Below are 24,781 nucleotides of genomic sequence, written 5' to 3' on the forward strand. Positions count from 1 at the left end.
GGCGTTGTTTGATGTTCATGATGAAATAACCAGTGAAAAATACTTAGCATTTTGAAATCAGACACACGGTTGGAACTACTACGACTGATAATTCTAACTTTGTTGATGACTATAAGAGTGACTGCTGGCAGCAAATCATGGTTGACACTGAAAAAGAAAATGAGAACTATGACTTCTTTGACAAAGTAAGGAGCTAATCTGTTTTCACTTTTGAGGTATGCTTCCCATTCAATACCATTCACTGAGCTAAGCTAATTAGCGGTTCCCCAAATTTTTTTCAAAGTTTCGCTCGACAAATTACAGGCGATCTTTGCAATTTCCCTGACCGGACAAAATGCGATTTCAGTAGAGTCGCATGACTGCAGAATAAGTATGAGCAAAAGTCATTGTTAATGAACGACACAACTGATGAAGAAAGAAAATGATTTCTTTTACAGGGACAGGAAGGGTAATTGAATCTAACAGAGCGTCCGGTATTCAAAGATATATCGGCACCCGTGGCACTCTCATTTCTGCGTAGGAACTGAAGGGAAAAGAAAAGGTGTGGATAATTGGTAAAAGTACGGTGGAGAAGATGAGAAGCAGAACTGTAAATGTGCCTGTTCTCCTACTGGCCTTCTGATTCACTGCCTGCAGCTCTCATTTGGAACACAGCTACAAAATCAGCCCCGTGTAAACGCAGGTGAACTTTTTTTTTTTTTTCCCTTTTCAAATTCTATTGCGATTAAAGACTTCATTATCAAGGCCAATGTGCGTGTGAGTTGATGCGACGTAGCGTCGCCTGAGCCGACAGAGATAGAAACCTCTGCACATGCACACATCAAGTGCAGGGATGAGCTGGGTAGTGGTTTGGTCAGGGGAACATTGCTCATGCTAATTAGAGGGCTCGAGGGGCCATCCATCTCATCAGGAACGGGCACAGAAAAACCTCAGCACCTTCAAAGAACCCAACAATAGCACTTTTGTAGAGATTTGACTTGCTTTAAATGCTAAGATGCTTACATAACCTGCTGGCTGTGAGAGGAAGTGAAGGTGAAGAAATGGCGCACATACAAGCTTGCGTGGTCGCGCTAAATTTCCCTTTGGAGTCTCGGTAATGGGGGGGGGGGGGGGGGGGGCATGACGCTACATTCACCTTAAGACGCGAATGTGGTGATGCACCTGCGCGCACAAGAATAAAGACTCAGGATTTTGTATCTGTAGAAAGGACTGCTGGAGGACAAATGATACCGGCACTGCCATAAAGGTCACGCAGAAAGGCTGAAAGTTGAGCAATGGTGTACTATTTATCTTTATCCCTTGGAGGATAGGAGAAAATCCTCAGCTTCCTTCGAGTGTCTGTCTTGTCTCTTATTTTTATGTAAATTTTGTCCGACCCTTGAATATGTCAAACTTTTTTTTTTTCTTTTTAAGGTTTGTGCTCAGATTTGGTGCAAAGCACTGTCCAGTTCATATCTAGGGATGATGACATTTAAAAAATTAACGGGATGAAGGAGGGGGCTTCTCTGCTGTTCACAGTCGGCCCTCATGTATGCTAACAGCATGGAGAGCTATTAACAACCGTGCCATAGCTAAAGACAGACTTACCACGGCAACCTTGACCCGGAAACCCAGGATGTCCCTCCAGGCGTAGCAAAGGAGGTGCGGCAGGTAGAGGACAAAGTAGATGAGGCCGCCGCATGCAGCTGCTAAGTTGGCCTTTGAGAAGAAGACGCTAATGAAGAAGCACTGAGTGATGGTGGACAGGCAGAACACCAGGAGGAAGACGAAGATTACAGAGGGGTCGCTGTACTGCAGGACGTTGCCGTACTGTGTCGAAAGGAAGAAAGGAAAAGAGAAAAAAAAAAGAGCAGCCATCTTAATGTCAAAAAGCTGAATGGATTCCATCATATCCTTGATTTTCATGGTGATTCTCACAACACATTTGGCAGAGTAAAAGCAGTTCGAAAGGCTCACAATACATAGTGCAGAAAGATGAACGCACCTGAACATTAATTCCTTTAGATGGGTAATCTGTTGCATAATCTGAAAACTGTTGAATATGCCAGTCTGTGTTACTCTGCCAGGTGAAAGGAGGACCCCCCTCCAATTTTTAAGTGCTGCAAGCAGTTCCATTTATTCCACTTACACCCATGAGCTTCTGAGGCTCATTCCAAGAATTATTTCCATTTCAATGGATGCAATTATGATTTTAAAAAAAGTATATATATATATATATATATATATATATATAAAATAGAAAGGACACTCCTTCATGGAACTGGAGGCTTTTTTTCTATTATATATTTACGAAAGATCAACATGGTCAACACTTGCCAAAATTAGAGTTGGGTCCCCTTTTGAATCATGGGTAAATCATTCTGATGTCACCTTGAGTATAAGGGTAAGGAAGAGTGCGCTCAAGGCCAGCAGCAGCACGCTGGACACGGCCCAGCTCAGCCAATAGATGCCGTTTCTTAGGCCCATGATCATCACCGTCTCCTTGAGCCTGGCTTCTTTCTCAGCGACAATACTCTTAACAATCATGGCCACCGAGTAGATCCAGGCTAACGTCATGTATAAAGGGAGGGAGCGTGCCAGAGAACGCAGGAACCTAGAAAGGAAGCGGGAAGCCGAAACCAAACCAGAGAAGAACAAATCCTCCATTTATAGCAAGTAGTCATCCGCATTGCTAATGACATCTGATCGCAGGCATTGAATCCCCAAATTAATTTGTGATATCAAATAAGCAAAACAGGCAAGCGCAGCTGCAGACAAACACCGAGTGTCTGTGGTTACCGAAAAACAATTTTTGTGTTCTGCTCATGTTTCTTTGTGTCTTTTTTGTCCTGCTTGGTATATTCCTTGCAACGTGTTGTTTTTAAGCGGCATTTGGGAAATGTTTTGTTTCCATTGCTCCTAATGGAAAATATGCTACTAAAACCAGACCCCCCCACCCCCCCCCACCCCAACAACTTCCTTTAAAACAGGAACCAGGCGGGGCTCTCTGGGAAACATTGTAACTGAAACAAGCCAACTGCTTCCTGGAGCTGATGAGTGCTGCTGCAAGTCTGTCTGAACCGCCCCCTCCTCTTTTGTCCTAGGACGCAATCAAATCCATTATTGATGTAAAGTATTGATTACAGCAGCTTTAAGAATGTAGCTGAAGTGTACTGACAGCATTCCCACCTGGCTGAGAGCTTATCACACCGACATTCATCAGCATGTCAGCCGCTTTAGCTTTAAAACCCTCAGGTAGAGCAGAAGTACCACTGCGCGGATGCTTCACGACACATCCAACGTTAAATCTCCATCGGTTTGAGAACAAACAACTGAATTGTGGATTTGTTTGCAAAAACATGTACAAATGTCAGACACGCAAAATTCACATTGTTCAGACAATAAAACTCTTATTGCTTTAAAAACTGCTTGTTAGTTAGTAAACTGTGACTCTTACACATAATGTATAACATGAACTGGCGTATCGGTGAATCATTGGCTTCTGTGTTTTCCATCTGTTTTTTTTTGTGTGTGTGTTTTTTTTATAGAACACAGTCCATTTGCCTGGGGTGTTTGAAAATCATCGAATTCCCATCGAAGCGTATGATTTCTGTTCTCATATTGGACAGTAAAGATGATTCTCTAACTGTAGATTGGCCTACACTACGAGTGTGTGATAACACAGGCCTGTGATAACAGGCCGTATTTCGGCCAATATATTGAAGTCAGAATGTTATTATTTCCTAATAGCAGCATCAGCCCTAAAAATCCTGCGTCTGTCGGAGTTTGGTCTGTCAAACTGATCATCCAGAGAGGAGCACGCACCTGATGTCAAATCATCACAGTTGGAGTGCAGAATGGGAAATCTTAATAAAATCAAAAAGTACTGTATTTCACTTGATTGGAGTAAATGTACCTTCTATCGGTGCCCACTAGTGGTGGTAATATCACACTAATGAGGTAAGTTTATTTTGAGTTGATTATTTATTTTTTTGTCTAGAGGTGATTGATGAGATGTCAATAACCGTCTTCCAACTGTGAAGGTGGTTTCTGTCATTTGCCTTCTCTTCTCAGCACGCACGCACGCACGCACACACACACACACACACACACACACACACACACACACACACACACACACTCTTGTGGTTTCCATCAAATTAATCAAACACTAATAACAAACATGACAACACAGTTTGGAGGGTGACTGTCAAAACAAGGGCGTACTGTTTGGTACTGTTTGGAGGAGGAAATGTGCATTGATCATCACTGATCAGTGTTCCTTCTGATTACAAACAAACAGGAGAAGAAAAAAAAAAGTGTCAGGCAAACAGCTTGGTGCTGCTGCAGATGGGCGTCAAGTGTGCGAACATGCAAATATTCCCCCGCTCGAGATGCCAAGTAATAAATGCATCGCCAACCGCAGAGAAGGAGAGAAACCCAGATGAAATGACACAGGTCTCAGGTGCGGATGACAAAACTGGTTGTTGTCACACCTAATTCCAGATTCAGCCTCGTGATAATTACCATTTGATTTGCCATTATTATTATTAACGTGCAGGAAATGGCTGTGAAATTATCATTTAGAACGGACTTGTGATATGAATACACATTGCGCTCGCGGCCGCTCCTCCAAGGCACTCAACTAACCCAATTTATTGTTATTAATGTTTACAAATTGTTGATGGCTTGCAAACACATTAGGCTGGCGGGAAATTACATTTCACCCAGCTGTTCAGATATCAGTTTTTATTTGCCAGACACATTTCCCAATTACACTGCAAAAATTGATTAGGGTGATCTAAAATAATCATCCTTTTTTATTTCATTATCAGGGATGTGCGCTATGTAAAAGACACCAATAATAACGTTGCGGCCGTGTACGCCAGCGGGCGTGAAGAGTTGCTCTGTCAAGAAAACGGTGAGCCTCTCCGCATCATTACTGATCGAGCCAGAACGGTCGATAAGTCATCCAGCACCATCACGTCCCATGAACCAAGGTCATCGGTACGTTAAAAAAAAAACAAATCAGGAAACAAACATCCGTTTGGTAAAAGAATATATAGACACTACACACATTCTTGTCCATATTTACAGCTTGGGACTGTATTTTCCTTGGCTTCTTTTCGTGGAATAACACCAATTCGTGTGATGGATGGCGTTAGACCTCTGAGGTGATTGGATTTATGGTGCATTAAATCCCCAGCGTGATGATGCTGAGACAGGATTTGGTTGTTTTAGGCAATTGTTCTTTTCTGCTGTTCCAACCTGCGTACATTATTCATGCTGGTGAATCTAAATACAGTAAAAAAAAACAACAAAAACAACAACCCAGCAACAACAAAAACAACAATGCTTTCAACAATGGTACAATGGTATTGTTCTTGTTCACAAGTTGTTCAAGTTTTGTTTTAGTCACCACAGGAATAATAATAAAAGCAGAATAGGGGCTCTTGGAGAAAGATGCCTTTACTAATCTGGCATATTAATCTCCCCCAGGACCAAAAAGCCTCTCAAAAAACTGCCTAAACATGATCAAAGTCGCCCTCGCTTTGGTTTTAAAGCTAATGTTGCTAATGCACCTTTAGCAGCGCTAGTTGTCTCACGTTTGTACTGTAGTTTGTTTGTTAACCGTTAGAAGTGCAAAGCCAACGCCAGGCTGAGTTCATGCTTGAAAAACCATGAGCTTGATGATAAATTGTTGAGCGTGTCTGGCAGAACGTACCAGTCTCGTAATTGACTTCAGCCAATATTCTTAATCAAATGTCCATTTGTATTTTGGATACTGACCTGCAGACTGGATGACAAAAACACAACACTCACAACCCTACAGGTATTGAAACCTTTTCTTGCATGAATGTGGCATTTTGCCATGTTGGAGCTTTTGGGGGAAGTTTGAAACACAATTAGCTTAACTTCCATCAACCCCCGCTAGCTTGTTTGGCTTGTGGCTACGTCACGCGCAGCTTTTCTTGGTTGCACGTTGAAAGTTTAGCGGCAACCGGGATGGAAATTGACATGATTTGATACATGAGCGCGGCACTCAGTGGAAATTTGGGGGTATTAAGTTGGCAAAGCAGTGCAGAGCAGTGATCATGTGTGGTGGAATAAAGGTTGAAGATGACCTCTAAAGATTAGTAATCTTCTTTGAAGAGTGCTTGGATTTATTCTCAAGGTTACACATCCTCCACTCCAAGTATTCCAATTAGCATCCACGCTCAAAGCCTTATCCAAATTCTGTTTATATGCCTAATTTGCTCAACTCTCTCAGATAATCCAACCATTAATAAATCTCTTTCTTCCTATCAGAACAATTTAGATTAAAAAATATCAACTTCAGGCCACGAATCCCCAATGTTTCTCCCAAACCCACTAATTACATACTGTAAACATTAGCACAGCGATCCACTGAGCAAAGATTCTCACTGCAAACATAGAAATACACAGTACGAAAGAATCAATGCTCAATTTGTGGAAAAAGCATCCGATACAGAAGCGAAGAGGAGGTGATGCAATTACTGGCAATAAAGTGCGAATACGATTTTAATTGGAATAAATCGCAGTTTTCACTGGCATGCTTGATTAATGCTCCAGAAATGATTAAGGAATCACGGAGAAGGATTCGGTTTTGTGCCAATTAATTGGTTATGATTGACCGAAGCAACGACACCGAAACACAAAGCATGACTCTTAACCGACTGACACAAATGAGGGTCAGATTAGCTGGTTGGTTGCTTGATACTTTTTTTTTTTTTAAGTGTGTTTATGTTTTGTGATATTTGTTTTCCAGCTCTGTGACGGGTAAAATAATCCCCGAGCACATCTACATCAAATGAAAGCAGCCGAGTTGAGGCATGTATTCATCGGTGCTGAAGAGCAACGTGATTGCAATGTTTCTCACATCCATCTTCCATGCTTTGTGTTTTGATTCGTTGCATGAATGCCATTTCTCAACTGACCTTCAACATGACACTCAGGAGTGCACACGGGACTGCCAACAGAACAGTGTTCTCCGTGAACCCGGCAAACCAAAGGGCGCCGTTTTGAACGCCAATGGCGCGCAGAACCTCCTTGAGCCGCAGCTCCTTCTCCAGCACGAGGCCTTTGATGGTCATGCAGGTGGTGTACATAAAGGCCAGCACCAGGAACATGGGGAGGATGCGTCCGATACTCTGGATGAAGCTAGTTGTAGATGAAAGCAATCACAAAGGTCATGACTGCACATTGACAAAGGAGGAGGAAATTGTCAGAGAAAGTCTTTGATATGAACACAGCCCAATGGCAGCGAGGAAGTTCTTCTATTGACGAGTGTGCACTGAGGATATGGAGATTTTAGAAACTCAGCAGAAGGCAAGAAACGCAAGCGTCTGACTCTGAGAACAGACGTGTAGCCAGAAATTCTACTTTCACACATGTCATGAATGTGCATGACTGACTGAGCGCCATCACTTTCTGCCTCCATCCTCTTATGACTGTCAAACTTGGAATATCACGCCGGCAAAGTCGTACGTTTTAGTACTCAGCGGTTTTGACGTCAACGTTGGTGGTGACAGACCCAAGATTTTCTCAGTCTGAGCCAAACTTCAGGCTGTGTTGATTTAAGTTGATTTTTGTTCGTTCACCTTAGCCGTGTACCGTAGGTACTTTTTGACTTGCTCAAGGAATGTTGACACCCTGGCTAGCTCGCGAATTTCAATGACCTTTCAACACTTTCACTGAGAAAAAAATAAATAAAAATCAGTTGACATACACTGCAAAAGTCAAATATCCAGTAATTTCTAGGCAAACGATCTATTTTCACGTAACGTAAAACACAATCACGCACCAAAGTAGCACCTCAGGAAGACGAAGACGCTAGGTTACAAACAAGAATCTTTTTTCAAGAAATATGACTGAGTCAGGTTTGCTCATTCCACTGGAAGGTTCTGTCACCTATTCAGACACCTGATGAAGGTCAGACAGAGCGAAACTTTGGAATAAACGTGACAAACAAGACCAACCCACTTTATCTTGCTTCTCGTTAAACTCAAAGCCTGCAGGCCTGATACTCAGTCGAATTTTTACGCTCTGACAACTTTGACAATCCCTTTCTTTTAGATATTCTTGTGCAGTCATTTCTTATTTCATCTCGTTGTTCTAATCCTGCCCTTGGCGTTTCCTCGTTGCAGTTTCTTTCGATTGCGCGTCCTCACGCTGGAAAAAGTCCAATTTAGCCGAGCATATTTGTCTAATTTCAAAGGAACTCCAGCACTATCGACCTCCTGAACTTCCAAGAGACCAATTCCCCCTATGTATGAATATATGGATTATTCTATCGAAGCTATCCGCATGAAATCAATAATTCAATTCAGTATATTCTCTTTCAAAGGTTTTCTATCTTCAAATTGCTCGCAAGGCAGTGGAGTATGTTGTGTCAATACTGGAAATATTATCACCGCAACTTAAAACGAGGACGGGTTTTATCCCCAAGATTCCATGCCACTCAGACGCTTTCTCTTTTTATACTAAGCTCACCTTCATAAAGTCACTGCCTCGGCTCAATCAAACCAGTTAGTGCGGCGCTGCATGCCGAGGATGATGTATGATTTGATGCTGTTACAACACAATGAGGCCATATTAAACCGGCTTCATAATGCCACCAAAATGCCATGTCGATATCTCCTCCTCCGCCAATATAACAAAGTGCTTTCTTTGTTTTATTAGACAGCGAAAGGGATATCCAACGCACTTTGACGTCGTACAGATTTCACATGCTGATGAATGCAGAAGATATCAAGAACGGCACAGATGTATAGACGCAGCGAAGGAACAGAGGAGGTTTTATTTCTTAAAGCCTTGGAGTGAGAGCAATGTACTATTAACAAGTATACTTTGAGTACATTTGTGTGAAATCAATTCTCTTAAGTTCCAGTTATTTTTTTTTTTTTTTAAAAAGGTCCTTTTGAAGTGCTGCCAAGTAAGAAGGGCTCACTTTAACATCTACTTCTCTTAATTGCTAGTTAGCCCTGAATAAGTGCTTTTTATCAGTGGGTGATTTTGAATTGGTGTTTTTTTTTTTTCCCTTCTTTGAAAGACAGACGTTAATTAATTTACAAGCTTGCTTTAAAAAAAAAAAACAATAATAATAATAAGTACTTGCGTTTACTTGATGGAACATTTGGGAGTTTCAACCGGCACAAACTGTTGCAGAGTTTCGTCAATAAATCGAATCGAACTGTTGGGTAATGCCAATAATAGTTCAGCTGGAACGCGGAGGAAGTTCGGTCAGACGAGAAGTCGTTTTCGAGGACACGTCCCTCTCCCCTCCTGGGGGAAGGATCATGTTCAAAGGAGGCCTTGACGCCACAGGAAAGGATCGGTTGACACTGAGTCTCAAAAAACAACTACGATCCCTTACAAGAAGACAAAACAACAACAAAAAAAGAAGAAGAAGAAGAAGCTTCTTTCAAATTCAATTCTGAATCTATTGACCACCAAATCAAGCCTCGAGGAGCAGCTGCATTAGCCTGAAGTCTTACTCCGGCATGATCTGCTCCCTAAACATCTCTAACAGCTGACAGCCTGTGTGCGTTAACTCCTTCTGAGGCTTCTGTAGCTCTGGAGGGGTAGAGATCAGTCATGCACACCGTGTCTGACACTGCCAACCTTGCCACCAGATGCTCTTGAATTATACATTCGCCAATCGATCAAAGGTGCTTAAGTAATAGAACTCCAGGCGGGCCTGCCTGCGTTGCAAGGCTCCAGTTGCATTGGCAGCCTGACCTAAATTTAGGGAAGCTGGAAGACCGAATTCTCAGTAAATCGAGATATAGTAGAGCACAGCTTCCCCAGAGGTTGGCGCACGCTGCTTTTTTTTTTTTTTTTTTTTTTTTTTAAAGGCTTCCTGTCTTATTCTGAGCAAAATATACTGCTCACTGACTGACTTGGCTGGCTTCATTACTCAATGCAGATTATCTCATTGCCGCTACAAATTATTGCTGAAGGCGAAGATGCAAAAAAAAAAAACAACAAAAAAAATAGTGCAAAAGATCCCAGCTGACCAGTGCTTCTCTATATTTATTTTATACATAATGCAATTAATAAAAGTTACCACAGCTGGGGTTTAAAGACACTGGTACACTGTCAAAGATGTCTCGAATTCAATTTCTCTCTTTTATTCCTACTTGAATATTGAACACAAAAACATACATTGCAGGAAATAATTGGATGCTACATCGTCAAGCTACGTCAATACCTTGGTTGGAGTATTTTGGTTAACTTATTCGATTCCTAGCCTATCCTCAAAAAAATATAAATGTAAAAAAATAAATGATTGAAGATCAAAATGACGAAGCCTCTAGTTATCCAGCTTCCTGGGGAGCTTTCGATGGAAGTTGTGTACTTCCGCAGAGTGATGTGAATGTAGTGGCAAGACCTGCAGGCGGCAGCAGCAGGCTGTGACTCGCTCTTTTGTTTGTGCCTTTAAAGGGTGAAAAAGAAAATGTTAGAGCTCTCCAAATCTCATATTTCACAATTTGGGTTGTTTTTTGTTTCATATCTTGTGGGGTTTTGTTTTTTGTTGTTGTTTTTTTTGGTATTCAGTTGTTTATCTTCTAAATGACCTGACCTGAGACATGTTTTCTAGCTGCACTTTATGTAACGAGGGGGGTAATGGAAAAAAATGGCGACCCGTCCAGGGTGAACCCCGCCTCTCGGCTGAAAGCCGCTTGGATAGGCTCCACCCCCTGCGACCCTTAACAGGATAGAAACCAATGGATGGTTCATTATTATTCAATCATTCTGTTTTTAATACTGCATCTGCCACTGGGCATGTCAGGTTTTAGGTTTGTAACATTTCTGTTTAAAAAAACAAAACAAAAGTAATGTCCAACACAGATATTTTTTGGGCTTATTGTGCTTATCGTCTGAAGCATTTCGCATGTTAAAAAAAAGGTCTTCATTAGTGAATTACATGGCATTACTTGAGTCTAAGTAGAAATCAGCACTGGGTTTTTGTTTTTGCTCTGCATTATCCTGTTCTGTTCATTTTAAAAGGTATTTCTGAAAAGGTTCTGCAGGTGTGGCTCATCAAGGCCTTGCTGTTGGTGAAGGGGATCCTTCCAAGCCAAATGAACACAACATGATCCCAACAGAAACGCCGTTAGCGACTAAACGTCAGCTGGTTTGTCTCTTGTTACGAGTCTCAAACGTGCTGAATAACTTAATAACGCATACTAACCACACACATCACGTAAACTGAGACGTCACCGTGTCACCCTCAAGTTCCGCGCAGGCCTGGTTCTTTATTGGCGAAAGCAACCTCAGATCTCACATCAAGCCCATGTGAATGTTAAGGACCTATTGATGGAGCCGAGCCACAGGATCCAAACAAGACATGCCTCTGACTCCAGAGCGTGCCACGGAGCGGGGGCAGCTGATGAAGGACCTGTTTATGGTCTATCAGGCCCCTGCGGGGATCAAAATGTATCCCACAGCGTCATCTCGGGTCCTGTGCACAATGTGAGCCGAAAGACAGGGGGAGCCAATACAGCTTGGATATCTCAAGTTCAAGCCAGTGGGGTCAGCTGAGGGTCGGGGGAGGGGGGGGGGGGTCAGCAGACCCCGAATGCTGCTCTGGGTGGGTTCTGACAGTTCTGACGGTACCAGTATTGATCAGGTCTTGGTTATTTAACAAGACGAGTATATTAAAATGTTACTTTTTGGAAAATAAAAGTAGAGAATAGTGTCGTATGCATCACTTCATATAAAAGTTTTGTAAACTGCACATGATGACACTCAAAGACAGGCTGTGATGAATTTTCATTCAGCTGCCGTCTTCACTGTTCTACATGTTAAGGTTAGCTTGATAGATCGAAAAACAAGACTTCGGAGCACTAAAGTACTGAGGGCCATACTTGTTTTTCTCTTGTTTGTTTGTTTTTAAATACTAAAGAGTTAATTATCTTGACATAACCCAGCTTGTGTTCTGGTGACGGCGGCTTAACTCTAACCCGAGAAAACAAGCTAATTAACTTGTCATCTCAAGATACCTGCCTCCGAGTACGGCCCGTCTCGGCTTCCACACCGAAAGAATTCCTTTGACGAGATTGAGTTTCACGAGGGGAACAGAAACCAGCAATCACAGTGTGAGTAGACACCCGCCAAAGACAAATTTATCAATTTTTATGACACAAAGATATGGAAACCAACACAGGCCATACTTGTACGGCCTCATTTTTCATGCCTTTTAATTAGTTAATTCATCTCAAGGTGACAAAGTTAGGATTCCCATAAGTGGTGGGTTCATTTATCTTAATTATCTAACACCACAACGAACATGTTTTTTTTTGTTTTGTTTTTTTAAGATAACTGCGATAGGAAAATAAGTACAAGTCTGGCCTTTCTCAGCTTCCGTACCACACAAGACAAATTTCCCTGCAAAACATTTCCAATGACTTATTATACAACATCTGAATGTAGCTAAGTGTAGAGAGGCTTTTTAAAAGCTTATTTAATTTCAATGTCAAGGTTAGACCTTTTGCCGAGCCGTTAAACTCTTATAGCCGACCACAAACATGTTCATCTGAATGCACAATGTTCTCTCCGTCCTTTGGGCTGAAGACGCTACACAGTTGAAAATAATTGCCACTCTTCTTCCCATCGTGCCTCTGTACGTTTTACCGCATCGTCCTTTTGTGTGATTTCACCCTCAATTATTTATGAATGAAATAGCAATTTTCAAGTGTTAATAATTTACAGAAATGCCCACATGGATAGGCGGGTGAAAGACTAAATGGTGGAGGGACTGAGGGTATTGTGGTACTTTATGACTCACATTTATCTTCTGTAATTATTAATCCTTTGTTTTAGGGAGATGAAACGGAGGCAATGAGGCCAGCATTGGCAAATAAGCTGTGGCGTGATCATTATCACAACAATTAATGACAGCACGGAAAATCGGCGCTTTGATTTGAAACCGACCGCCCCCACCCCCCGGAAACACATTCAATTGCTTAAAAGGATCATTTTTGTATTTAGTACTCTGATTAAACCATCCTATCCTACATAATCAAGTACACACGAGTTCAAAAAGATACGTTTTTTTTAAGCGTGATGTAAATTACAAAAACATACACATGGCGGCATTAATATTAAACAGGCTTTACAACAACAGCACGCTTGAGGATATTTAAGTGCATCTTGAATAGGAAGTCATAATTTTTGCTTGAGGCTCTTTAAATATGTTGACCCTCTAAATGTTCTTTGCTTTCCAAAGCACGTTATATTTTAAAAATGAGATCCCTAATCTGTGGAACTGTAATTCCCACTGGGTGCTCATATTTTGCGTCTAGTGAGAGGGGTGGGTATTGTGTGGTTGGACTTAAATCTCCCTGGTAATTATCCACTCTCTTGATGGCTTCGCTGGGCTTTTACTTTATTAATGGAGACCATAACGTTGAGAGGATGGGAGTCATTTCCCAGACTCGGAGGAAATCTTGGCTGTGGAAGATCTTTGGCAGTGATATCGCATCATTTCTGTCCCGGCTCGTGTGGATGATACACGATGAAACACGATAGAAGCCGGTGCTATCAATAGATACGTACACAGCGAAGAAGAGTGCTGCTATTTTTTGCACATGATGGAGCCACGCGGGGTGCAATACAGTGGTTGAGAAGGAAATGCCATGGAAACTCCAAAGACGAAGAAAGCGGCGGTTTCTTAAATAATTCAGGATCCATTGGCTCTTTAGTAATTTCCGGTGGTCTGTTTGGAATCAATACTTTTGGTTACCCTTCCACGGCTTTTATTCATTTCTTATCCCTTGCTGCCTCTCTGTTGACGTGCAACACTGGCGTGCTCGGAGCTCCCTCCGTCTATGATTAGTGATAGCGTAAGACACGAGAGGAAGACAGATATTAAGGGAAAGCTATGTTAGACAAATAAAAGAGAGCATCTTCAGGGAAATCGAGATGGCCTCAGTGACCGATAAGACCATAACTCAACTATGTAGTGGCACTGAGTGGCAAGTCTCCAGAGTAAGCGGAATTTATTTGCAGTACAACCTCCTTTCTCTTCCTCTAATCACAAGGCTGACAGATAAAAGCTTTTGTACTCACACGTCATCCACGAAGCAAGGGTATGGCATTTGCTGTGCATAAACGCCAAGGGGTTGGGTCTTAGATGTGTGCGTCCTGATAATGCCGTGGTCCATCATGTCCTGCAGGTAGGCAAAGCCTCCCCATATATAGCGCAGGTCATTAAAGGAGTTGTCCCGCGCCCCGGGGGACCATGACCTTATTAAAAGAAAACACACCATGATCTGGGTTGGCAAAGGGAAAGTAAACGACCACCACACCTGCAAGAAATACTGTCACGACTGCTTTTAGAGGATACTTTGAACATCAAGGCAGAGGCAATTTTTAAAAATATATATATATATATATATATATATATATATATATATATTATAGGGGACAGCGAAAATCAGAATCCTCCCCGAAATGGACTCAAAGGGATACTTGGAGAGATGGTGGAACATGTTGATGGATGCTGTCCATTGATGCCGCACTCATTTCTGCATAGAAAACCGACAAAAGGATTCGTGTGCCACCTTTCACACCGAAAAGTGCAGCTCAATGCGCTTTGCGACAAAAAGAGACAAACGTTAAAAAAAACACCTTCAAAGGGAAGATTGACAAAAATAGGGAAGGAACGCAAGAGGGAAATTAAAATAGAATAACGATTAAAAAAAAAAACTTTCAAAGAATAAAAGACATACAATCTTCTCGCATGTGCAAAGCTAAGTGAATGCTAGGGCGGAATTAGCTCAGCCTCCGTTAAAAGGTTAACAAAAACCCCGAACAAAAACATGACTAAAAGCATGAAGGAAAAAAGGAATGCAGAAAATAGCAAATATTTGTTCTTGATTTTGCATGTCGGGGATACGTTTGAAACACTGAGAAAAAGTTGAAATCTTTTAACTGTTGGTCCCAACACTGGTGCATAGATGGAGAGATACATAAACACATGTGGAATCGTCTTTGTTGAATGAATACTTTTGGGCAGGCTCAGGCGAGCTGTTTCCTTCCAGTCTGAGTGGCAAGTTTAGATGACGCCATTGTTCCACGTTTATTGTTCAATAATAAACATTCAAAACTCCTAGATAATGCTGGAGAGCCTGAATTTGCCAGCTGCTGTGATTTACGGACAGTAAATCTGATCCATCTCAAGAAACGACTGTCACTCCTCTGTAAATATACACACTGAAGCTCCTTTGTTGAACTAATCACCTTTATTTTTAGGGACAGGCTCAGGCAAACTGTTACCTTCAAGTCTGAAGTGAAGACAACACAATATTTAACACATTCACTGTTCAAAAATATTGAGCTTTGACATCACGTCGGGACAGTGCAAAATCCTGCCGGCAGGATTTTGTCGAGATACACAGTTGTTCATTTGGCTCCGAGTGTGTATGCGTGATCGAATTCCTGTCGGTGAATTTAGCTGTTGTGTTACTGCATCCAGTGAGAGTGTGTTTGTGTGGAGGAGGTTCAACTCTTTCCTTAGACTCGTAACAAAAGGAAGCGTCCGCCACGAAACAAAACAAAAAAAAATAAAGTTCTCTCTTCCAGACTCTTATTTGTTTTGGATGAGGGAGACGCTTAGAGCCACATACCTTTCTTTCACTTTGTTAGTGCGCTGGACCTCATCGATATCCATGCGGATTTTGTACTTGACATAAGGTGGGGGGTGGCTGGAGTTCGGCTGGAGGTCGACAAAGACAACACCAGCCCAGTATGTCTCATTCTTCAGAAGCTCCAAGGCTTTGCTCACCAGATGGCTCTCGCTGGGCACTGCCTCAAATTTATTCAGGTCCAAACACTGTCCAAAAACAATAAAAACAGTAAAGTGTTGCAATTAATACTGTTAACTGACACCAAGATGGTGCCAAACAAGAAACCCATGTCTATTTTTAAAAGGCCCAGAGATATTTAGGCCTTCATATTGAATGATTACTTTAAGAAATATCCCGCGACAGACTGGTGACCCCCCTTAATGGATAAGTGGTGTAGAAAATGGATGAATGGATGGATGACGGATAGAGAAACATCAATATCTTGAGGACACAAATGACTGATTTCCGAATACTGGCTTTCAAGAAGTTTCTTGTTCTTCTTGCATGATAAACAGTCTGCTTTCAAAGTTCTTAAACCAGAAAACAAAATGAAATCAAATCTTGATTAAGTTTTATTTATATATAAAACATATATAGAGTACAAACTTTCCGGGTTTTCATGCATCAACATTAGTGCTTTAACAATTCTGCAATATATATCAATATTTTGTTTCCCCATTTTTTCAGCCGTAAATATGGATACGTTAAGCCCTATTCAAATCCCCCATGTCAGGCACTTTGCAGGAAGAGCAATTAGGTCTGCCAGCCACTAGTGGCGCTGTAGAGCATTTCTAGTGCCCCAGACGCCGAGCTGAGAGATTCAGGAGAACGGCAGCGTGCATTGTTCCCTCTAATTTCTCATGTGTCTGGGCAAACACATGAGCTCCCTGAGCACACTGAGGTTCCCGCTTGCATTCCACATGTACTCCCAGCAAACTCTCTTATCCGACATAGCCTGGGCCCAGAACCTGCTGGAGGGCTCTATTCTCCTGCAGCAGAGATGGATAACTCTTGTCTGACAAGAATCGTACGAATCATTCTCAATCGACCTCTCTGGAGAACAACATCCATCTTTTATTCTTCGCTCATCAAGGCAAAATATAAATTTGACCCCTGGTGGTCTCCCACGGGTAAACTACAAAAAACTGAAAATCCCAGTAAAGAGACACAGTCACACACATGACATGTCCAACCTCAACATATCAACCACCGTGAATACACGTCCAATTATGGATGTCCAATAGGCGTCTACTTATGGACGTCCAATAGACGTCTACTTATGGACGTCCAATAGACGTCTACTTATGGACGTCCAATAGACGTCTACTTATGGACGTCCAATAGATGTCTATTTATGGACATCTATTCATGGACAATAATTTACATTAATAATTTAAATAACCACTAATATACATGTATTATTCTTCATCTGCCTGTCCACTGAATGCGGGCCACTCGCTCCTCCTTCCGTTGTCCATCTCAGTAGCTCCGTGTAGCGGGCCGTGTCCACGGCTCACTGATGTTAGCTTGCTACTTTAGCTGGTTGTGGTAACTGCCGCAGTTCCCACTAGCATGCCACATGTACTCCTAGCAAACCCTCTTGTCCGTCCTAGCCTGGGCCCATAACCTGCTGGAAGGCTCTATTCTCCTGCAGCAGAGATGGATAACTCTCGTTTGGCAAGAATCGTACTCAATGTTCCATCTAATTTCTCATGTGTCTGGGCAAACACGCGAGCTCCCTGAGCACACTGAGGATCAATGTGAGCAACATCAGTTGTGCACGCTGTGGCCACACACCTGTTCAACACCTGGGAGCAGAGCAAGGGACATGGTTTATTAAAACATTAAAATTACAGCAGCAATTTCTATTAGTTTACTTTTAATATTTTTGGGGGTTTACAACTCAACCACTGAGCTACTGTCGCTGTCTCTTATCTCTGCCGCACTGTTGTTAGCTAGCTAACCTGCACGGTGCCACGGCGCATACGGGCAGGGCACATACGCAAGCGCTGTCAATGCTATGATCGGCTGCGTAGCCTAAATGAACCGCATCGCATCATTGGTTGGACACCTGTCACTAACCGAGTTGATGCCCTGCATTGACTTTGTTGGGCGCTGAGAATGTACAGGTGGTGCGCGATTGCGCAAGCGCACAGTTCATGCATGCTTAAACGCAGATGTGTGGGAACATTTTGGGTTTGAAAAATTAAAAAAAAGAAAGTGATGATTTAGACAAAAGTATGGCCGTTTGCAAACTGTGTCACACAAACGTTAAGTGCTCTGGAAATACCACCGCCCTGCGAGCCCACCTAAAACGTCATCACCCGGACAAGGGGATGATATACATAGTGAAGATGAGTGTATCAACATCCACTTCCACACGCCTGTTGCTGGATCTTTATTTTTGTTGGCCTACTGCAACTCTTAGCAAACAACTTGTATTGCTGGTTTCCCAGGGAACAGGTCATCCATCTTTGGAACAAAAGCTCCCGTCTCACACATGATTCCGCGTCATTTCCAGTGTGTTTTCATGACAAAACATGGACAGTCATGTCCTGTGAAGCGGGCTTTGAAGGTGTTTACACACACACACACACACACACACACACACACAAGGTTGTGTAATAAACCCGCGTGTCCTGTCTGTTTTGTGTGAGGCAATTTCCAGCAGGGAAGCTCCGAGTTTGCATTACCTTGGAATTTCATTGGCCATGACCATGGCAAACCCCAAGAGTCCATCCTGCCATTTTACCTGCCTGTGGATTGAGACTGTACGCTTGTGTGTGTGTGTGTGGCAAGTTGTGTGGATTGGCTTCGTACACGCGTGTGATCACACAACGTAGAGAAAGACGGTTTTTGCTGCAAACTGTGCTCCAGATCAATACATCAATGTCAACGGCGCGTGTGTCTTCCTACTTAGAGACACAACTCTGTGTTTGATGCCATTACAGATTCACTGGAGTGAAGAGGATGTTTTTCATGATAATCATGGAGGCAGTGTCGTGATAGATCTTCCTTGGTATGTGACAGTTTGCTCAGCACATTAAAGTTTCATGAATAAAAAGACGAAAGGTTGTTTTTTTTTTGACTGCTCCCTGAACTCAGAAACTAAAACAAATAAATAAAAATCGACATGCCATGTGGAAAGAGTACACAGACAGGACAAACACAGCATGCTCATCCAACAAAGGCACCACGAAGCAAAAGGCATTTTAACGTGGACACACTGTGTCTTTGGATGCAAAGTGCAACGCTCACATACTGTGATGCCCCTGGCGCTCCGCCAGAGTGGATAGAAAAATACAAGAACAAGTAAAATTGCAGTAGTTATGTCAGCGATACACAACATTAAAACAGATCACTGTTCTGACTGCGTACGTACGAGTGTGTGAATGTGTGTCGTAATCCAAGAGCTGACACTGCAGATAGTTTACGCACCCTTACTGGAAAACAAATTGTCATCTATATTTAATGTGAAAGACGCTGCAGCACTTCTTACTTCAGTGAGCTGAATTGGAAACTCACAACTCCGCCAAAAAAGGCTGATACACGGAATTTATCGACTTAAAAAGACAGCTTTTGAAATCGGAGCACACTTGCGTTTAACGTCAGCTTGTAACGAGGAAACAAACTGGCTCCTCTCGGGTGGAACTGATGTAAAAGACAGTTAAGAAATTAACAGTGGCGGTGAGGCAGAAGGTATGTACACCATTATTTCCTCTTGAGGATTCAGTATCTAAAATACTCAACTATTCCAGGGTCAGTGGCCCCGGCAGCTGTTATTCTGTTCGTACTTTTTTTTTTTTTTTAATGAATATTTGCCTCTGCTTGAAAATCAAACTGGGGCACCAACAAACTGTTTTAGGTTTAGGCTCGTGTTTGAGGTGTCCTTTTGGCTGGTTCCACTCATGAACACAATGACACATATGTCATTAACCCTATAACCCTAATGTGATAAACATTTCTGGCACTTCATTGTGGGACATATTTAAATCGATCATAATTTAATTTTATCATAATTGACAAGAAGATGTGAGACACATGGGGGGTTACTCTGTAACCAGGTCTGTCTGGAACACCCAAGGGGTAAAAGCTAACGCTAAGGTATACACCACCTCACTGCTGGTGGGAGAATTTTGACAAAGTTCCTGGAGAAAAGTTAGGTTCACAAATGAATGACTGAGAACAATCTCATCTCTAACAGTAGATTCCTTTGCGTCCTTCTGAGATTCTCTGCATATCTGCGCGCAAACATCCAGGTTAGAGCCAAAGCGCTGTGATTTTATGCAACAAATGAATGCGACACGCTCATGAATGCAACCAGGAAAAGATCCCCATAAGTGGTTGAATCACGGCGTGAGGATGAGTGTGCTACCTTCCTACAGTTGCAGGCAGCGTCGTGCCAACTTTTTGGTCAATAAGTGAGCGTGACACCAGGTGTGTGAGCTGGTTTTTATGCAATAAAAACACACAACAGTCGGACTTACACCGAGGAAGTTGGAGAGAAGCTTCATGACTTCGGTTGTGGCGTTGTAAGCATCCCGCCAATCGTAGGTCGGCATACCGGGAGGCCGATTCTCTGGAGGGCCGTTGTACAGGAAGTTGGCCAGCAGCTCGGCGGTCCATCTGGTGCCATTGAGGCGCTGGTTGAGCGCTGCAGCAAACACCGGATTGGCCAGCAAAGTCTAATGGAGAAGGCATAAAAAAAAAAGAGAGAGAGAGAAGGGGCTGAATCGCAGTTACTCAGGTTACGAGTGAGAGGTGAAGAGTAAGTGCACAGACTAGAGCGGCATTCAGACAGGTGACCCTGATTTAATCCAGGTCATCGCAGGTCGTGGATCAAGCTGCGATGCTTTCATCAGGGTACAATAGAATATCTTGGATGTTATATGAACTTGCTGCTCTACAAAAAAATTATAATAATAATGAAGAGGAAAAAAAACCTACACAAAATGAACAGTTTGCCGATCTTCAAAAATAGTTCACCCGCCTGTTATTTTTCAAAAGGCGTTCCGGTAGCCACCGTAACTCATTCATTCCTAACCAGTATTTTTACATTTCGCTACGCTGCAAGAATTAACACACGCCCCAGTAATGATATGACACAGTTCCCGCTATGACAGTGTTACTACAAAACTAATTATTAAGCTTAATAGTGGTAATTCACCTGTCAGCTCCACCAGGGAATCCTCACACAGCCTAATAAACCCACTGAGGGACGATGTTATCTAATTAAATCACAACCAAGAGAGGTTTTTGAACAAAGCAAAAGCCTGAACTTTCCGAATTTAACACGACCGTGCGGTTACACTCGTAGTTACGGCGGAGGTACATTTCACTCAGGGGCGCCCCCTCTCAGGAGGTGATTAAATGTCACTAGAAGCCTCAAGCTGCTATTTTGTGTTCATCATTTCCATGCTTGAGTCACATCACATCACAATTCTTATGGAATGATATGAAAAGTAAAGACTAAGAGGTAGAAGTGCAAAATTTGCATCATGATAATTTGATAAGCGAGCTAGCCAGCTAGCTTGGCGCTACAATAACGTGCTATTTGGAGAGTGCGCTGTGCCGTGACCGAGCCTTTGATGAGCCAGGGTTAGGACATGGACCAGTTAGCATCCTGTTCTGATCCAGATGACCCATGAAACTTGTGCCAAAAGAAGAGAAGAAAAAAAACCACGACTGATTAGTTAAAGGAGTAACATTCCGTTCCTTTCTCAATTTAATAATGTTCAAGTTTGGTGATTATTTTCCAACATGGTCACACATGTAGAGTCAAAAAGCTCCTACTTGGAGCTCTGGGGGGCCGTAAATCTTGCCACTTTTTTCACACTGTCAATAACAGGCTGTTGCCCCCCCCCATAAAGCCCATCCTGTTGTAATTTACAGCGTGACTGACGTACCACGCCACTCACCGTGACCGGCGCTCACTGACTGAGCCGATTGAAAACACTTTTGTGGGAGGAGCACACACGCGGAAGCCTGCGAGGGCGGGTGCAATTTAAATAAAGCCCCTTGTGATGCGTTAAGGGGCTTCATATCTGAACGCATCACTGAAGCAAAAGAGCATGAACGCCGATGTCAAAATGACACAGTCTGTGTGTTATTCAGTGCCAGAGAGACCTGACGATACTGTGTACGCACAAGTGCTGCGACTTTTGATTAGGAAAGGTCCACAGTTGGGACTCAGAAGTGGAATATTGTATGATTTAGATATAAACAACAAATGGAATTCTTTTTAACCTCAGGCTAAAATGTCAGTTTAATTAATCTCAAGGCTACATTTGACCTTTGGATAAAATCTGTACCTCCTGCCTGCTAGATTTCCATCATGTCAGACCAAAATGCCTTATTTTAAACTTGTAGTTGTATGAACATGCTGGCAAACCACCTGGGTATGGAAAATCCTCAGCAAGCCTCAGCTCGACGAACCGTGTTCGTCACTGCTCAACATTCGGCGGCATTCGGTCCATAGAGTCGCAAACATGCCACCATACCTTGTGAGTCATGTGGAATTATTTGTCATGAGTGTCTTACCTGAGAAGAAAACATATTCGCCTGCCTTTTTTTTTTTTTTAAATCAGGGGTTAACGGTCACGTCCCCGAGGCAAACAGCCGCCGAGATCTCAATCCAATCCATTCTGTGTTTATTTTCTAAGGTGACAGGTTACGTGTTTTATCATTTTCTCAATTGCAGTCGTAAATGTACTGCCAAAGATGTTGTAGTTGTTTTCTCCAAAACATATGTTGTAAGATTTAGATGAAGGACTCGGTTTAAGCAGAAGCACCATGTCAAGGCGTGGGAAGTCAACACGTTTTTGCTTTTTTAACCATTCAAAGCCATTTCACCGAATGTCCTCCCTTTTCAGCTCCACACCTTAAATCTTCTATCTGAAATGTAGTTGTGGTGGTGATGGTAATTGGTCCATCAGCGTAAAACATGTCTGCGACCTTGCGGGACCTCCGACGATGACAAACCTTCCGAGCCACCGGTTCCGTGGCGAGAGGGCCAGAGAGAGAGAGAGAGGGGGAGGAAGCGAGAGCCAGGCTGGGAGAAAATGAAGACAAAGGAGGATTGCCTGCCCATTTGTGTAAAGGTTAGGGCTAGGGTAATGAATACCCTGGCTATATGGAGCTCCCAATGTCTGCTTCCCTGCAGCTGCCTATAAGCTCATTTGGAGTGACACTGGAGTAATGTCAGTGTCAAGGAAATACAGCGAGGAAGCAGAGAGGGAGAGGAGAGGACATGGAGGGAGAGAGAAGTGGTGTCCTCTACCTTCCATAGATAATCCTTTCTGCTGAAATGAAAATTATCCTGCACTTATCCATAATTACTTCCCTCCCTCAGTTTCCATATCTAACAGGAGGGGCAACAATTTGACAGACATGAGGTAAAGGTTCTCCACAGCAATGCAAGTGCAAATTTTTAAGCGAAAATGACTTTTTGTTTTTTTTTCCCTTCTCCAAGGGAGGGTTTGATTTTCTCAAGAATTTTAAGGCAAACATGGATTCAAATGCTGAGGGTGATATTTCGGTGAACCAAAAAAAAAAACCAAAAAAAACCCCCTATCAGTCATTTTTTTAATGTTATCAACACTGTTGCAATCTGATGAAATTTCATTGATAAAATACTGAAAATACGGGGTGCTTGAGAAGTTAACATGGAAGCTATTTTACGACAACATTTCTGGGTACTTTTGAGCGAACGACCTTTGTTGCGGGTCTGATATACTGACTGAATTGCCAGAGCAAGCAAAAGATTAAAAAATAGGAACGATAAATACTGGGAAGTCCAGTTTGTGCTGGACTTTCACATCCTGCACATGGCATGATGCCGAACTCGGTATCGGCGGGTTTATTTTGCATCATCTGGTCACGAACTCGTAACCAGTCAGACACCAAAGGTCGAGTCTTGAACTCGCCGACATGCCTGTTGGAGGAGGAATTAAGAATGGCTGCAGACGTATTTGTGGTTCTCGCTGATATATCTTACCCGTATGGTGTTGATTTGAGGGCTGTTTTGGAAAAAATTCCAGACACGTTGCCCCACTTCCTCCCACGAATCAGCCAGTACTCTCAACATAGCCAAGGCATTGAACGTGCTATTTGCCTGAAACAACAACAAAAAAAATACATGTATAGATACTGAGCTACAGGTTCACCGCCTCACCTTTCTCTGACGGACAGCATACTGCAACGACTGGCCCTCCTCTGTCGGCTCCAAACATGTAAGTACTCATCCGTACGTTTCAGCTTCATCCCAGGAGGGATTCAGCGCATTGTAACTCTGCCACCCCCCCCCCCCCCCCCACGGTGACTGATGTAAATGGGGTTATTTACCTCTGAACATGAACTTGGAAACAATCTGACTGTGCCTTGTGTGAGCAGGGCCTCCTGTGCCAAGCGCGAGCCGCTCGCTGTGATGTCGGCAGATTTTGCCCGTGCTAATTATGCATTCTAAGTGAAAAGTCCTCGTCTGCTGCTTCTTGTTTGTTTTGCCTAGGCAGTCGGAATGATATTTTGTGGAGAAATGTCATGTGACGAAAATACATTACATTCACCAGGAAGGCATCTCCTGATAAACTACAGCATTATGTTTCTATTCTTCCCCAGGTGGCAACTCCTGGTGTTTAATTGGCCTGTTCCCGGGCAGACAGGCTATTCAAACAAATGCATTCTAATATCTTATTGAAACAAAAAAATGACTTCTGTAGCTCATGCAAAAGGCTGCACACTGTGGGCTTGAAAAATCAGTGTAAATATCTTGTCAGTAGGTAAGCGTGTGTGTTTCATATTTATCTACCCCCCCCCAGCTTACCTCTTTCACCATGAGGCGAGCAGCAGGTGTGTCAGGTGTGTAGAGGACTTTCCCTCGCAGTAACGGCTTGAAGGTGCTCCAAATGTAGCGCAGGCCAGGTGTGCCCTCCAGGGTGTCAACCAGAGTCTGACAAAACGAATCTGCCCAAGACACGAGGAGAGGAGAGAGGACAGGGGAAGTCAAGGAAAAGTCCAAGGAAATAAAAGTCCTAATCTGGCTGCATACTGGTACTCTTTCAAGAAGCATCAAGAAAGAAGAGATTTGAGATGTTTGATCCGTGTGAAACCCTGGAATTTTGCAGCACCCGAGAAGCAAACATGATAAA

At 42.8% G+C, this 24,781-nt stretch overlaps 1 protein-coding gene across 1 annotated transcript in view; it reads right to left on the bottom strand.

The window, feature by feature from the left end:
* The window catches only part of LOC147238630 (phospholipid-transporting ATPase ABCA1), a 165,041-nt gene that overhangs the window by 118,219 nt on the left and 22,041 nt on the right, over positions 1–24,781 (bottom strand). The window contains 7 exon segments of the mRNA XM_086198248.1: positions 1,588–1,809; positions 6,939–7,161; positions 14,077–14,253; positions 15,636–15,841; positions 20,123–20,320; positions 23,632–23,748; positions 24,457–24,596. Coding sequence (XP_086054374.1) covers positions 1,588–1,809; positions 6,939–7,161; positions 14,077–14,253; positions 15,636–15,841; positions 20,123–20,320; positions 23,632–23,748; positions 24,457–24,596 — 1,283 coding nt within the window.

The sequence above is a fragment of the Aulostomus chinensis genome, chromosome 24 (genome assembly GCF_037954235.1).
Source record: "Aulostomus chinensis isolate RoL2024-O1b breed Wild chromosome 24, RoL_Achi_v1.0, whole genome shotgun sequence".
NCBI lineage: Eukaryota > Metazoa > Chordata > Actinopteri > Syngnathiformes > Aulostomidae > Aulostomus > Aulostomus chinensis.